This window comes from Cinclus cinclus, chromosome 11, assembly GCF_963662255.1.
Source record: "Cinclus cinclus chromosome 11, bCinCin1.1, whole genome shotgun sequence".
NCBI classification, from domain to species: domain Eukaryota; kingdom Metazoa; phylum Chordata; class Aves; order Passeriformes; family Cinclidae; genus Cinclus; species Cinclus cinclus.
Window position 1 is genome coordinate 15,267,647 of NC_085056.1, and position 13,656 is coordinate 15,281,302.

At 40.0% G+C, this 13,656-nt stretch overlaps 1 protein-coding gene across 1 annotated transcript; it reads right to left on the reverse strand.

Moving 5' to 3' along the window:
• Positions 1 to 9,247: 9,247 nt before the first annotated feature.
• TSHZ3 (teashirt zinc finger homeobox 3) lies at positions 9,248 to 12,439 on the reverse strand. The gene has a single exon (XM_062500142.1). The coding sequence runs from the start codon at positions 12,272 to 12,274 to the stop codon at positions 9,248 to 9,250; it is 3,027 nt and encodes a 1,008-aa protein (XP_062356126.1). The 5' UTR covers positions 12,275 to 12,439.
• Positions 12,440 to 13,656: the final 1,217 nt, after the last annotated feature.

The following is a 13,656-nucleotide window of genomic DNA, read 5'->3' on the forward strand; positions in this document are numbered from 1 at the left end:
TCCGATGGCTCTGTGGCATTTGCCATCCCTTCAACAGCCTGGCAGAAGGGAGGTCTGAGCAGCACTGCAGGAAAACACAGCAAGGGGCGCCCACAGGGCTTTGGGAGGAGGGCAAGAACAACGTGGCAGCAGAGCTGGCAAGGAGAGGAGAGTGCCCAGCTCTGGCTGAGCCCAGCAGAAGGGGGGTCAAGGCAACTCCAGTGAGGAGCCAGGCTAAGGGGGAGTGTTCCATGTGCAGGGGTTTCTGTGGGATCAGAGCTGTTTACAGGCTGATGTGCCTGCACCTGTGGGTTGGTGTGGCTTTGCCTGCTGCTCAGCGCTTCCTGAGAAGCTGCTAACATAGCGTGGCTGATGAGCCTGCTGTTTTGATCTCTCCCTCCTTGGAATCTCTTCTAGAGCCTTTAATAAAAGCCCTATTAAGGAAGTACAAGTGGGTGCTTTGTGCTTCTTCAATACCCAATTTATATTTTTAACATTAAATACTCAAACACATGCTTTGAATTTATGGCTTTTTTTTTTTTTAGTATAATAGTTTCTTGCTGCAGACTTACATACATTTTCTATCACATAGTTCATTATTTTCTTTTGGGTTTTTGCATGTTTTCTTATACCCTGCCAAACCTTACACTGAAATTAAGAGGCATACTGAAGGCTTGTCATTCAAATTATTGATGGTAACTTGTCTGTCTGGGGGTGACGGTTGTATTAAAACATTTATCACATAAAAAAAAAGAAGCATATGGCATTTACAGAATCCGGGCGAATGAAGAAGGAAAGGGTCATGTTCACTCCCAAAACAGGAGCAAGCATCTCCTGAGGGTTATGCATGGATTTAGTTCAGAGGGAACTGGAGAATCTCATATATTTTGAAATCATGAGGGGTATGAAATCAGCATAAGTTACAGCTGCCCTTAGGTGCTTTCTTTTGAGTGGTCAGTGCCACAATCACTCAGCAGAGCACATTGATCTCACTGACTTTGGCAGAATTATGGAGGGTCTGTTTGCATGAACCATTGCTGAACAATTTATCTGATGTATTAATCATCTCTTAGATAAGAGTATCTGGACTGTAGATTTTTCTTGTAACCCAATTTTCCTCTCACAGTCTTTTGTTGTTGAGTTTCACATAAAATTTTAAAATTGCATTTTTTGGGGTTTTGTTAGCACTTAGGATCCCAGGGTCTGTTTTGAAACTTTCTGAAGTGCAGGCGACTGTGTCAGGGTGCTCAGTTGCCTTCAGAGAGGATGGATAAGTTTCAGTCTCGATTTCCCCTCCTGACAGCAGCTCTGGTTTGGAAATTGATTTGTCTTCATGGTGGCAAATTAAAAAAAAAAAAAAAAAAATCAAGACCCTGTTTTTCCCTTACCTTCCAGTTACATATGTAGCAGGCAAAACATGAACATTTTCTTGGGGACTGGAAGAATTAGTACCATTTATAGGGCTGATGTGGCTGTGGTACCCACTTTTAGCAATCCCCCTGTGAGACTTTGCCTATGCTGCTGGGTATGGTGACTCAGGTAGGTTTGTGCATGGCCAGGGCAGTGTTCCAGACACCTGGAGGATTTGGCTTCCCTGCTGTGCTGAGGGCAAGCCCTTCTTGTATCAGCCAGGCTGTGTCCTCTGGGGAGCCTCCTCTTCTCTCCTCTCCTGGAGAGAAGGACTTGCTCAGTCCCAGCCACGTCCCTCCCCACGGCCAGAACGGACCACACTGGGTCAGTTTTCCCTGTCCCCAGCCTCTCCCCAGTACCTAGGGAGCACTGCAATACACTTTGCAGGATTTCTCCATCTGCTCTGCCCTTCCCTGCAGCTCTGTGACATTGCACGCTCAACTTCCCGGCACAGAAAATGGGAATTAATGTGGAGAAGTCCACGGCTGGCCCTGCCTGGCCGGCCCCTGCCCTCCAGTGTTAATCTGCTGCTGCTCTGCCAGCCTGCCCTGTGCAACACAGACATGGAGATGGACACTGTAACCCCTGGTTAAGCCTGTTCCTGCTTCCTGTGTACCCAATAATGACTTTATTTTAACGCATTTTTTTTAAACTCCAGTAATTTCTAGAGATGTTTAATTGGGGAGCTCATTCTTCTGGCTTCCTCTAAAGACAATTCTGTGATGGATTCATGCTTTAGCACAAGCCAGAGTGCACACAGAAAATGTTCAGCCGTTCAGAGGTACAAAAAGCAGTAATCTTAGCCTGAAACAATGGTACTGAACTGAAGCACTGCTCCTCTTTTCTAGATCTACTTTTAAGATCCCTGTCAAAACAGCCCTTCAAACACATTTGATTGGGTTGGGGCTCATCACGCTGTCACCAACTCACTTTTCATTAGGCTGTTGCTCTCTGTTAGCCTAGCCAAGCAGAAGAACTCAAACACATGCACAAATTAAATCGACATCCAAACTCCACCAATATACAAAGCAATTTAAATGATATTCATTAGAGCGATGACAAGTCCTGATGAGGCTTTCAGGAGCGGAGTCCTTCAGCTTCTGCCGACTCGGTTTCATGGTCACTGAGGCGTAACTGCAGTGACTGTACCTCCAGTTTAGAGAGAAAAAAAGCCAAGAATATGACTCCGCTTCCTGACACACCTACCTCATTCTCCCTCTCTGCACAGGTTTACAGCTGAGCACAGGCTCCAGGCTTTTTTTACTGCTCTTCCCGGGCTGTGCACTACACACACGCTCTAGCAAACCCCCTGCCCTTCCCCACCACCTACAAACGTGCCAATTAAAAAGAATTCCATTTTCAAGTAATTTCATTTCACTTGGCTAGAAAGGTCACTAACTCACAACTCTGATGGCTATACACATGTCCCCTGTTTCTTACCATGCAAGAATGAATTTGATATGTTGACGCTTAATAGAGAAGTATTTTTCATTGTAAATTCATACAGAAGTTTAAAAGTTACTCTCTCTCCATTTATATTTTTGATATTAAAAAAAAAATAGATGGACACTATCTTCTCCACAGGGAGTGGAATGGGGCTGACAGGTCTAATATAGGCTTTTCCACAGTGCCAAATCATTTGAAATTCATTTCCCTTGCGATCACAGTCCTTACCTCAGGCATCACGAGGTAAGTCATCAGAAAATTAGCTCACTATTTGCTTACAAAGTCCACTATGCTGCTTGCAAAATTTAAGTGTACAAGGAAAGAAGTGCACGTCTTCACCCTAATGTGACTCCAGGAAAGGCCAGCGGGTGACATGGGGGGCACAGCATCATTTTAGGACATCCCTATCAGCTGGGAGCTCCACCACCCACCCTGGCCCCTGCCTGGCCTTGCCATTTTTAACTCCTTTCTGCTTGCTCTAAGACATCCTTTTTTATTGCTTGAAACAGGCTAAGAATTTTAAGAGCATGATATACAGAAAATGTCTTGTTATATTATTACTCAAAAATTCCTTTTTTTGGCATAGCTGCCTTGGGTTGTAATTTTTAATTTTCCTTTTTAAGCACTCCCACAGTGAAAGATAGGCACAGAGCTATGGAAGTATGATTTGCAGTTGGGTATTTTCATTTCAATAAAGGTTATATATATGAACTTGATGACTGGTCTGGACATACCCATCTATCTCAAAAAGTCTATCTGATTTTAATTCTCTTAAAAGATTATTTAACCAGAAGTGCATTTCAAGCTATAAATAAGGCAAAGTGAACCAAGCAACAGCTGCTGAGGAAGTTAATGTGTCCCACGTATATGTTGTTATCCAGTGATGAAAAACAAACAAACAAACCACTACCCTCACATGTAAGCTGTATATGAAGCATAAAGGAAGATTGTTTTTACATGTAAAAAAAAAGAATTTATGGAGCACCACTGCCGTATTTGTGTGGGTACTAGATAATGAACGCAGCACGAGCTACGTGTTAGTAAATCTTAGTCATCTTTTTCATGCTGAACATTTAGTTAAAATTATTGCCCCAAACCAAGGCCTGAAAACAGATTGTAACCTCACCAATTATCCCAATGCTTTCAGACATGTATAATGATGCGTTAATACATAATTCCACTCACTTCTGTAAACGACCCTGATTCCTTCTTCCTTCACTGGTAAAAGATTGACTTTTTATGCAAATACTCTTCAATGAGGGCTGTAATATTATAGTCTTAAACATATACAAGGCTTTCATTATTACAGGATAATTACTGAAAACTCAACAAAATTCACTGTTACCACACCCCGACCAACAGAGCCACTTTCATGTTCCGAGACAGCAATTCCATAATTATTTCTCCCTCTATTATTACCTACAGCAGGTCAAGCAAAGGCTGGAAGGCACATCTTGGCACAGAGTCCCAGGAGAAGAGAATTCATTGGGTTTTTTTCCTGGAGATTGTATGTATTTACTAGCGATACTTAAGGGAGTTACACATTTGTATTTCCATGCTAAAACAGTAACTATCCAATCAAGTATTAAGTGCTATTTCATCCTTGGCTAACAGGACAATCCAGTGCCTTTGAAAAAGTTGGTAATCTTGAATATTTTTTTTCTGCTTTCCTTGATAAAGTCTAATTTTATGACTGCTCCCTGTACTTCAGCTCTGTGGTGCAGTGTGGGTAACAGACCACCTAGCAAAGCTCCAGCATATTCTTGTAACAAAAAATTACCCAAACAAAGCAGGCAGCAGTGATCATAATAATTTGATATTTTTCTAGGAAATATATAAGGCTCTCTGGAGGCGTAATTTAAAATACAAAATTTATTAATTAAATTTAACTTTATTACCAGTTGTCTCTGTTCCACTTGCACCACTGTTCCTTTTTTTCTGTTGCAGCTGAAATAAGAACTTGCAAAATTAAAAAAGGTTCTTCCGTTCAATACATGCCAGTATTTTTTTAAATCTCAAAGTATAGCCAGATTTTTTTTGCTGTCATAACATGCAGAGTCATATCATGTTTAGCTTTATATAGCAAAATACACAGCCATATTTAAATGCAACAGATAATTCCCATATTGATAACACTAATCTGCCTCGGTTTGGATAAAAAATTGCACATAGTGGTTACCACAAAAGCACCCGCACAGTTAAAATAAGATACTTTCAATTTTAATACAAAAATAAAATATAATGAAGATTCTAGAAAGATTTTGGTTTCAGAAAAAGTTCCTTACTCTAGCCTAAAAGTCATATTTCAGTTAATTTTAGATTTCCAACTCACTAAAACTTAAAGATACATTCCCTGAATTTTATTTATTTATTTATTTGCTAAATGTTGACTCCAGTGAACAGCTCTCTAAGATCTGGCATATTGATTTCTTGTTGTGAAGTGAGCTGTTCAAGCTCCATTTAAGATTTTCATCTTGCATGTAGCCCTGAGCACATCATAGCACCATAAATTAGTTAAATTGCACATTTATCACAAATGTTATTTTAAGATACTGCGTAAATGTGATGGCTGGAAGATATACAGTATGCTGCAACAAGCCACTACTTGGGAGGGGTTAGACCAGGGTCACCTTTATACACCTGTGATTTAAAGCTCTTCTCACCCATCACAATTTCATTTTTAACCTCTTTCTTGGGGCATTTTGCTTTCTCTTGCACTTGATCTGCATATTTCTAAATAAAATATCAAATGCAAAACAAAAGTCGAAAGTCAGATGCTTATTTTAAAATCTTGCATTTATACTTTCATGTTTGTCTAATAGGAAAAAAACTTATCTCGACACAGCTAGGTTGCTGATTTGGTTAGCACTAATAGTTACCATGCCAATATACATACCAGTGTATGGATGAAGAGAACATTATTCTAGTTCATTGATTCTCTAAATTCTTTATAATGTGATATCACATTGGTATGCCAGTCCTAGAGGTTCTGAAATGCAAGCTGAACTTTATTTTAATAAATTTGGGGTATTCAGATCCTGACGAGCCATTCATTTGCAAAGTTCCAAGCACATTATAAGAAGCACATTTAAAAAGTGCACCTTTCTGGTGCACGCTGGCAGATCTGGACACTCCCTGAAGTTGTACTTGGTACATCTCACTGCACTTTCAGACCCAAGTAAATCAGGCCCAGAAACAGATTTTTACCAGATCAGGGAGGTTGTACCAGATCATCAGATCCCCTGCCCGTATTTTAAGAGTAAGCGGAAAGAACCCTGCAGACTCTGCAGTCTCTTGCTCTTACTCCCTCCCATGTCCCAGATAACAGCATTGCGTACAGAGCTTTGAGCATTACTATTATAAGTCAATGGTGCATCTTAAAAATACATTGATTGACAATATATGCAATAATCTGCCAGTCTCCTTATGTGTGAATTTCTGGTTTGCAACCAAATACGATATTTAAGCTGTTATAATTTTCAAAAGGGGAATTCTCTGCTGTAGAGGTAAAAAGTTTGGCTGGGTTTAGACTGAGATCATGTATTTGTAAAAATGTGGACAGGCACCTGGGAGGCTCCAGGGAAGACTTCAGCCAGCCAGGTTCCCTTTTTCCTCACTAAGTGAGGGACTCCTGGGATGGTACAGTCAACCAGTAAAACTGCTGCGATTTTATTGCTGGAATTTGAGCTGAGGCCATAAACATTGACACACAACTGACCTTATAATCAGACACAAGTGTGAGCCAAAAGAGGAGGAAAAAACTCAAAGCCCTGATCCCATTCCCTTGGTCCACCTAGCAGCATTTGCCATAAAATGACCAGAACACTCCAACACATTTTTGAGACATGGTACTGGCCTTTAACATTACAGAGAAAGATGGAAAAATGGAAAGAATGACAGAAAGGCAAAGAGAACCAAAGATTCAATTACTTGCTTACTGGAAGATGGTGGATTTTTTAAAAAAAGAAAGGAAACTGTACATTTGATATTTGGATGGCAGTTCTCACTCAGGATGCTGAAGTGCTGTAATAGTGGGTTTGGCTCCCATGTAACCATCTCTGGACTCAGAATTCACCTGACTGGCAAAAGACATTTCTTACATGCATGGTAGTTATAGGTGTTTGGAGATGTACATTGTTTCCAATGGTTTTGATGTGATGACCTGTCAACACCAGTAAAAGTCTGTCATTATCATAGAAATGCTCCAGATTGTTTGCTTTTCTTTGGCGTGTGTTTATTCACCTCCTCTCCCCCTCTCTACCTTCCGGGAATACTGTCTGGGAGCAGGTAGGGCCAGAAGAGGACTCACTTCAAAACCACAAAGTCGAAGTCACCAGTCTCAGGCTCCTTCTCCTGTCATTTGGAAATGCTGGGTAGGTGGAAAGGGATTCTCTGAGCTATGGAACACCCTCGGGTGCAGACTGTGCTCAATGCATTCAGGAGGAAGGCGGGTGAGCAGTGCTGCCTGCCTGGGTCTGAACTCACAACAAAACACCTATTTGCTTTGCCATGCACTGCTGCTAACCCCCCTCTCCACAGCCAGCCTTACCTGATGCTTAAAGGGGAGTTATAACGCTCATTTATCTCTTCTGGGGGAAAAAACTCTGTTAATGCAGCCTTTGAATAAGTGCTACCCTGCTCTTTAAATGCTAAAGTTCACTAAAACTCCAGTGATTTATGTGCAGCTTTTGACTGCCAGCACCTGGCAGATGAAGAAACCTACTCAAGCTTCAGTCATAAACAGATAGCATACAATTTAATTTTAATGTGCTCGTTAGTCGTAGCACATTTCAGACATAATTGTGAACGCAACACAAAATTATAGCAAAAAGACAATTTTAATGCTGCTGTAGAAAAAAAGGTTATATGAAGAGTCATATAATGGTGCTTCATTGTCAACAACAAAACAGGGCACAGAGTGCATTACAGTGTCTGTGCTGTTTACATGCCAATATTTTATACATAGATTCTCATATGGTGTCAGCTGTCAGTTACTTCTGCAAATTAACTGCCAAAAATGGAGACGAACAGAATCACTTAGTGTGCTGGTAACCACGGGTTACCTTTCATATGCCTAAAGATAAAGCTGCAGTATGGAATCTTGGGAGAATAATTAGGCAGAACAAAACAGAAAGTTACCAATTGAAATAAAAAGGCATTCTACAATAGGAAATAACAACCAAGAGCGCTTATAAATAAGTAAAAGAGGTTATATCACAGAATGCCTCATAACTTTTTAAGCAAAGTATTACAGTACAAACATTTTAAAGGCTTTATCAATGTTTAGGAAATACAGTACAAGTTTTTCAAATAGATTTAACCCTTTGAGCACTGAGTTTATTTTGAATTTTATCTTCTTTTTTTTTTTTTTTTTTTTTTTTTTTTTACTAATAAATACCTTTAAAAGTCATGTTGTGCAAAACGGTTAGAATGCAGGCCAGGAATGCAGTCCGTGGCTTCTGTTTCTTCAGACAGTTAAAAAAAACCAAACCAAACCAAAACAAAACAAAAAAATTATAGCAACACTAATAAATATGTATAATTTAAACATGAACCTCTCTTAATATAGATGTACTGTATAGCAAAACAAAGCAAAACATACTTTGCTTTAAGAATAATGTTTCTGAATACTTTATAAATGCTATCTGGTATCTTTTATCACATAATTTACAATGTTTGATTGTTAAAGGAAAAAACATTAGATCTAAAAAAAAATGAAATATACACTATATATAGATACAGTTTATACCTGGGGCTTATCAGGTACAAACCCCGCTGCTGCTAAAAATGCTGAAAAAAAAGAAAATGGCATTAACCACAATCACATTTTCCATAAGAGATTTTGAAATTTATACAATATATACATCTATGTTTCAATGTGAAAATTATATTTTTAAATTTAAAGGTGTGAGACACCTCTGCATAAATGGAGGTTCACATTAGTAATCATAACTAAGCTAGTAAGGGTCTAAAAAAAAAAAGCATATCCTTACATTTTTACCAAATTAATGCAAAAGTGCTTCAAAGTACTCAGAGGGCTAAAGATTATAGGGTGAGAAATACCAGCACACTTAGGTCACATGAAAAAGTGCACCAGAATTAGTTATAAATGCTTAATTAAACTGTCGTTAATGCATGCAGCTTGATGCATCAGAGGGATGCACAGCAACTAAATCCAATTTACACAAAGTTCCAAACACTTACCACTGCATTTTAACCTTCATATTTTACCAGTAACAACAGCTGATTATGCACCTCTATTTAAACACTGTACAGTTATACAAAACAGTTCAGCCCAGAGCAACTCTGGAGTTAAAATAAGAACATGTGCCAAGAACTAAACAGTAGCTTTAAGGCGTCTTTGACAGTTTTCCTCAAAGCAAATTACAGTTATTTTAATCAAAAGCAAATGCTACTGCTTCTCTAACTCCGAAACATACAGAAGATGATCCTCTGGTGACTTCCCATGTGTTTTACTAAGATGAAGTTTAACAGCATGCTTGCTTGCAAAAGTCCTGTTACAAAGTTTGCACTGATAAGAAGTTCCGATATCTTCCTCCGGAGAGGACGTCACCAGTTTTTCAGACGGTGACTTTGCTTGTGCTATCTGATTGTTAATCTGTTCACTGGACAGTTTGGACAAGTCTCTTAACCTGAAACCCAGATGCGATTCAAGATGACTGATATAAGTTGAAGGAGTTCTGATCTGTGAAGCACAGTCATTACAAAAGAACACTGGGTGCCCAGTGTCCAAATTTTTAAGGAACTTAGTTCCCCCCGTCCTTCGGAGCTGGTATTTCACATTGGCCAGCCAGTGGCTAATTGTGGTCATTGAGAGTCCCGTAAACCTGGAAATGTGCATTCTTTCTTGAGGGCTCAAGTCTGACATGATGTATTTCCCCTCTGAAGTCTGCCGTAAACTGGCTGCAAACTGGGCCTGCAATATGAGCAAGTGCTGAGGGTTCCAGTTAGACTGACGTCCCTTCCTTTTCTGAGCTGGTGTACTCTCTTCTGGTTCCTCTATTGTGGTACCATCAATGTCAGATTTCTCAGATATGCTGGAAGGTGTGGAAGATTTTGATGTGTGACTTTCTGTCAGGTTCTTCAGCATATCAGATATATCTGACAAGGCATTCTCGCGTAGCGGCGAGTTTGACATGAATGACACGACTGCAGATGTCTTTGCTGTTGTCACTGTAGATGAAGAAGATGCAGAAGATGTCGATGTGGATGACAAAAGCGCTGAACCCAAAGAGCAGCTTTTGTCACTCTTGCCTTTCGTCAAATCTATGGGTTGGTCATTGTTGACATGATAAAAATAACGGTCTAAGTGGTCTGATTTTTTGGACTGTAGAGGTGGGGTGGCCACTGCAGCCTTTTCTGCCAAACTGTTGCTCATTTTAAAAAGCATGCTCATTGGGTCCAGAGCAGGCAAGGATGGCTTTGCTGCCTTACCAAGGTGAATATTCATGACGGATTGCAGTGCACTTAATGGATTTACAAATGGCTGTTCAGGAGGGTGGTCAGTAATGATGGCTGTGCTGCTGCTTAAAGAACCTACAATGGATTTCACAGGTTCTTTCCCATTTTCCACAGGTTCTACAGTTGGACTATCTTTGCAACCTTCTCTCTGAGGAACTGGGCTGTTCTGCTGGCTTTTAAAGCCACCATCATTGGGGGGCTCCATCTTAAGGGGTTCACTGACTTCACTGCTGCATGGCGAAGGCGTTGCACGCTTCAGTGGAGACAGCTTTCCTTCGGGCTCTTTCATCTTCTCCTCCACTTTAGCCACCTTCTCAGTGACTTTCTTCACCAATTCTTCCATGGCATGGAAGTTTGTTTTTGGCACGGGTGAGGTTTGACTGCTGGGTGGCGACACTAAGGGCTGGTTCTTAGTTGGTGATACTAGTTCATTGTTTCCAAACATAGGTTTTAAAGGTGTACTCTTCCCAGATGAGCCCAACGACAGCTTCATCATATTAGGCAGCTGGTAGGCAGCATGAATGCTGGGGTAGCCACCCCAGCTCGGTGTGCCATTCTGGGCTTTGTTTATAGCTGATGTAACCGTGTTTTCTAAAGACTTCAATATATCTAATCCCCCCTTAGGGCTTTCTTCTAGGTCATTTTCAGTCAAGTAATGGTATTTTGAGGAGATATCATACTTCTCCTCATCTTCACTTGACTTCTCTTTGTCTTTCATTTTGTCATCAGTAATGACTCTTTCCTTATCTACTTCTTTTTTAATCTCAACATTTAATTTAGGGGAAACACTAGAAGGTGTGTTGGAAGGAGATGTAAAGGTTGTGGCAGCTAGCGGAACAGACTGGACCTTCTCATCTACTAAGGATGTTATTGTCGGTGTGGCTGGGGCTTCTATAATTGGTTTCCCTTTTTTCATGGCAGAGTTAGTGACTTTAATAAAATGTCCTGTCACCATCATGTGAGCTGTGAGCTCCTGCAGGGTGTCATGCGAACTTCCACATTCCATGCACTTCAGAATCTGAGATTTCCTTGCTTCAAAGTGCCAGGCGTAGCTGGCACCGTTCTGGTGACCATAGCGGTTATTTGGCGTAATGTAGGGATTGGAATTCTTTTGAAGTGCATCGTTACTATCTGAGATTGTGGCTTTTGGTGTCCCAGCTGTGGAGTCTGGAGAACTTGGAAGTTCAAGCTCCAGTGATGCTTTCTTTCTAGTAGCTGGGATAATTTTTGCTGCTACAGGGGTAACAGGTTCCTTCAGAGGCACTTTTTGGTAGTGTTTTGTTTTGATCATATGAACACTCAAATCCTGAAGAGATTCAAATGAATGACCACAGTACATACATTTTAGCACTTTCTGGGCATCTTCTTTCCCCTCCATTTCAAGCAAAGAACGTTTGCGAGGTTTGGACCATCTTTTGGGGTTATTGTTATCTGTTTCATGGTTGTCATCTCGATAATGTCCTGTTTCATTCATGTGCACTGTTAATTCTACTAAAGTATCGTAGGCAGCACTGCAGTCTTTACAGCGGAATTTACTGGCTCCAGTGAATATAGAGCCATAGAGCTTACTGCTCTGTCTGTATAGCTGGACTGTGCTAAAAAGGCTTGGTTCAGGCAGAATTCTGCTCTGAGAGACTTGCTGCAGTGTTTTGGCCATCGCAGTCTGGTGCCAGTCAAAGCTGCCACTTCCACAACTGCTGCTGCTGCTGCTGCTACTGCTGCTGCTACCGTTATTTTTTTCTGAAATTGGCTGGTGAAGGTTCAAATTGAGATTGGACCAGTAGGAGTTGGAGAGGAAGTTATTATACACGGCCTTCATTTGTTCTAAACTATCAGACACCGTAGAGTCTTCCAGTGGTATGGAAACCTCCTTGCTCTCTTCCTCATTTTTAATGGAGCTGCTCTCAAAGTCTGCCATGCGGTCACTTGTCTCACTGATGTGGGACTCACTGTCCATTTCATGGCTAGAGAACTCAGCTGCTGGAGAGTTTTGGTAGCTTTGGCAGTTCTTACTGAAGTCTTTTTCTGGACATGCATACTTTGCTGAAGGCTCCCCATCAACTGCATTTTCATCAGGTTCCACATCTTCTTCCACCAATGCTGCTGCTTTTAGTTCATCTGAAACATAGGCTGTTATGAAGAGAAGAAAACACAAGTTAGTTTCTGCTCATCATACTTCTGCTTCAGCCAAAGAAGTGTACTTATTTGTAAAATTAAACAGTTAAAATTTAGTGTTTCTTCAGAGCAAGAAAAAAAATCTGCTCTTCAAACATAATTTGCCACCTTATTCTTCTCAAGGGGCAACAGCTTGAAATTAAAACTAAATTTGAAATTAATGAAGCACATTCTGGAGGTGGCATTCATTTCTAAAGTAATAAATTACTTGTATCAACCTCAGAGACAGCAGTTCCTGTCTGTCAATTAATATGTCTTATGCTTCTCCTACCCCTAATGCATTTCTTAACAGACAGATTCACAATTTAAATTAAGCAAGCATTTTTTGCTCATTACAGTTTTGAGACTCAATCTTTAATAAATAAAGTGCACAACAAACATCAAGAATTTCTACAAAGTAAAAAAAATCGCCAGTTAAAATAAATTTTAAAAATTTGATTTTTTAAAGCTATCATCATTAGCCGTGTGACAATTTAGAAGAGATGGTTAAAGGCAAGTGACGTAACCTTTGAAAACAACTCATTCAAAGTAATTTGAGGATATTCTTTATGGGTGCAACAAATATCCCATTTCTATTTAAAGACAACTTTCTCAACAAGAAAGCCCATGCAGAATTATGTCAGGAACTTGTTCAATGAAATTGGTATGCTGCACTCATTCTTGCTGTATAAATATATACAAGACCTTCCAGTGGACCTTACAAATGTCAAAGTGTTTGCTCTTTAGACTACTTTGTCAATATTTACTCAGCATAAGCTACACGGACACCCAACAGGGATCCTGTCTTTTTTTTCCCCCTCAAGTAATGCAACTGGTGATGTAAATCTAAGATACTCTTCTTGAATAGGACAGTTGGTAACTGACAGTAAACATTTTTTTTCCCCATGGTACTTCTGCGCTTCTGTTTTACATATACTAGCTCTACCTAAGTTTTGCCTTTAGGCAAGAAAATTATGGAAACATTATAAAAAAGGAATCATTGACTAATCAAAATTATCTATTTCTATATAATGCATTCATTTGCAGGAAATAAAAAGTAGAATATGACTCTCTTCAGTGTAACTGAAAATCTCTCACAAAGGTACTTATAAACTCAACAAAACCTCACATTTTCAGTATACTCTGTGGTTAAAGACACCTGACATTTGACCTTCTCTGCAACAC

What these genes read in the sequence shown, in the direction of transcription:
- TSHZ3 (XM_062500142.1), bottom strand. Translation starts at nt 12,274, where the DNA reads ATGGACAGTGAGTCCCACATCAGTGAGACAAGTGACCGCATGGCAGAC.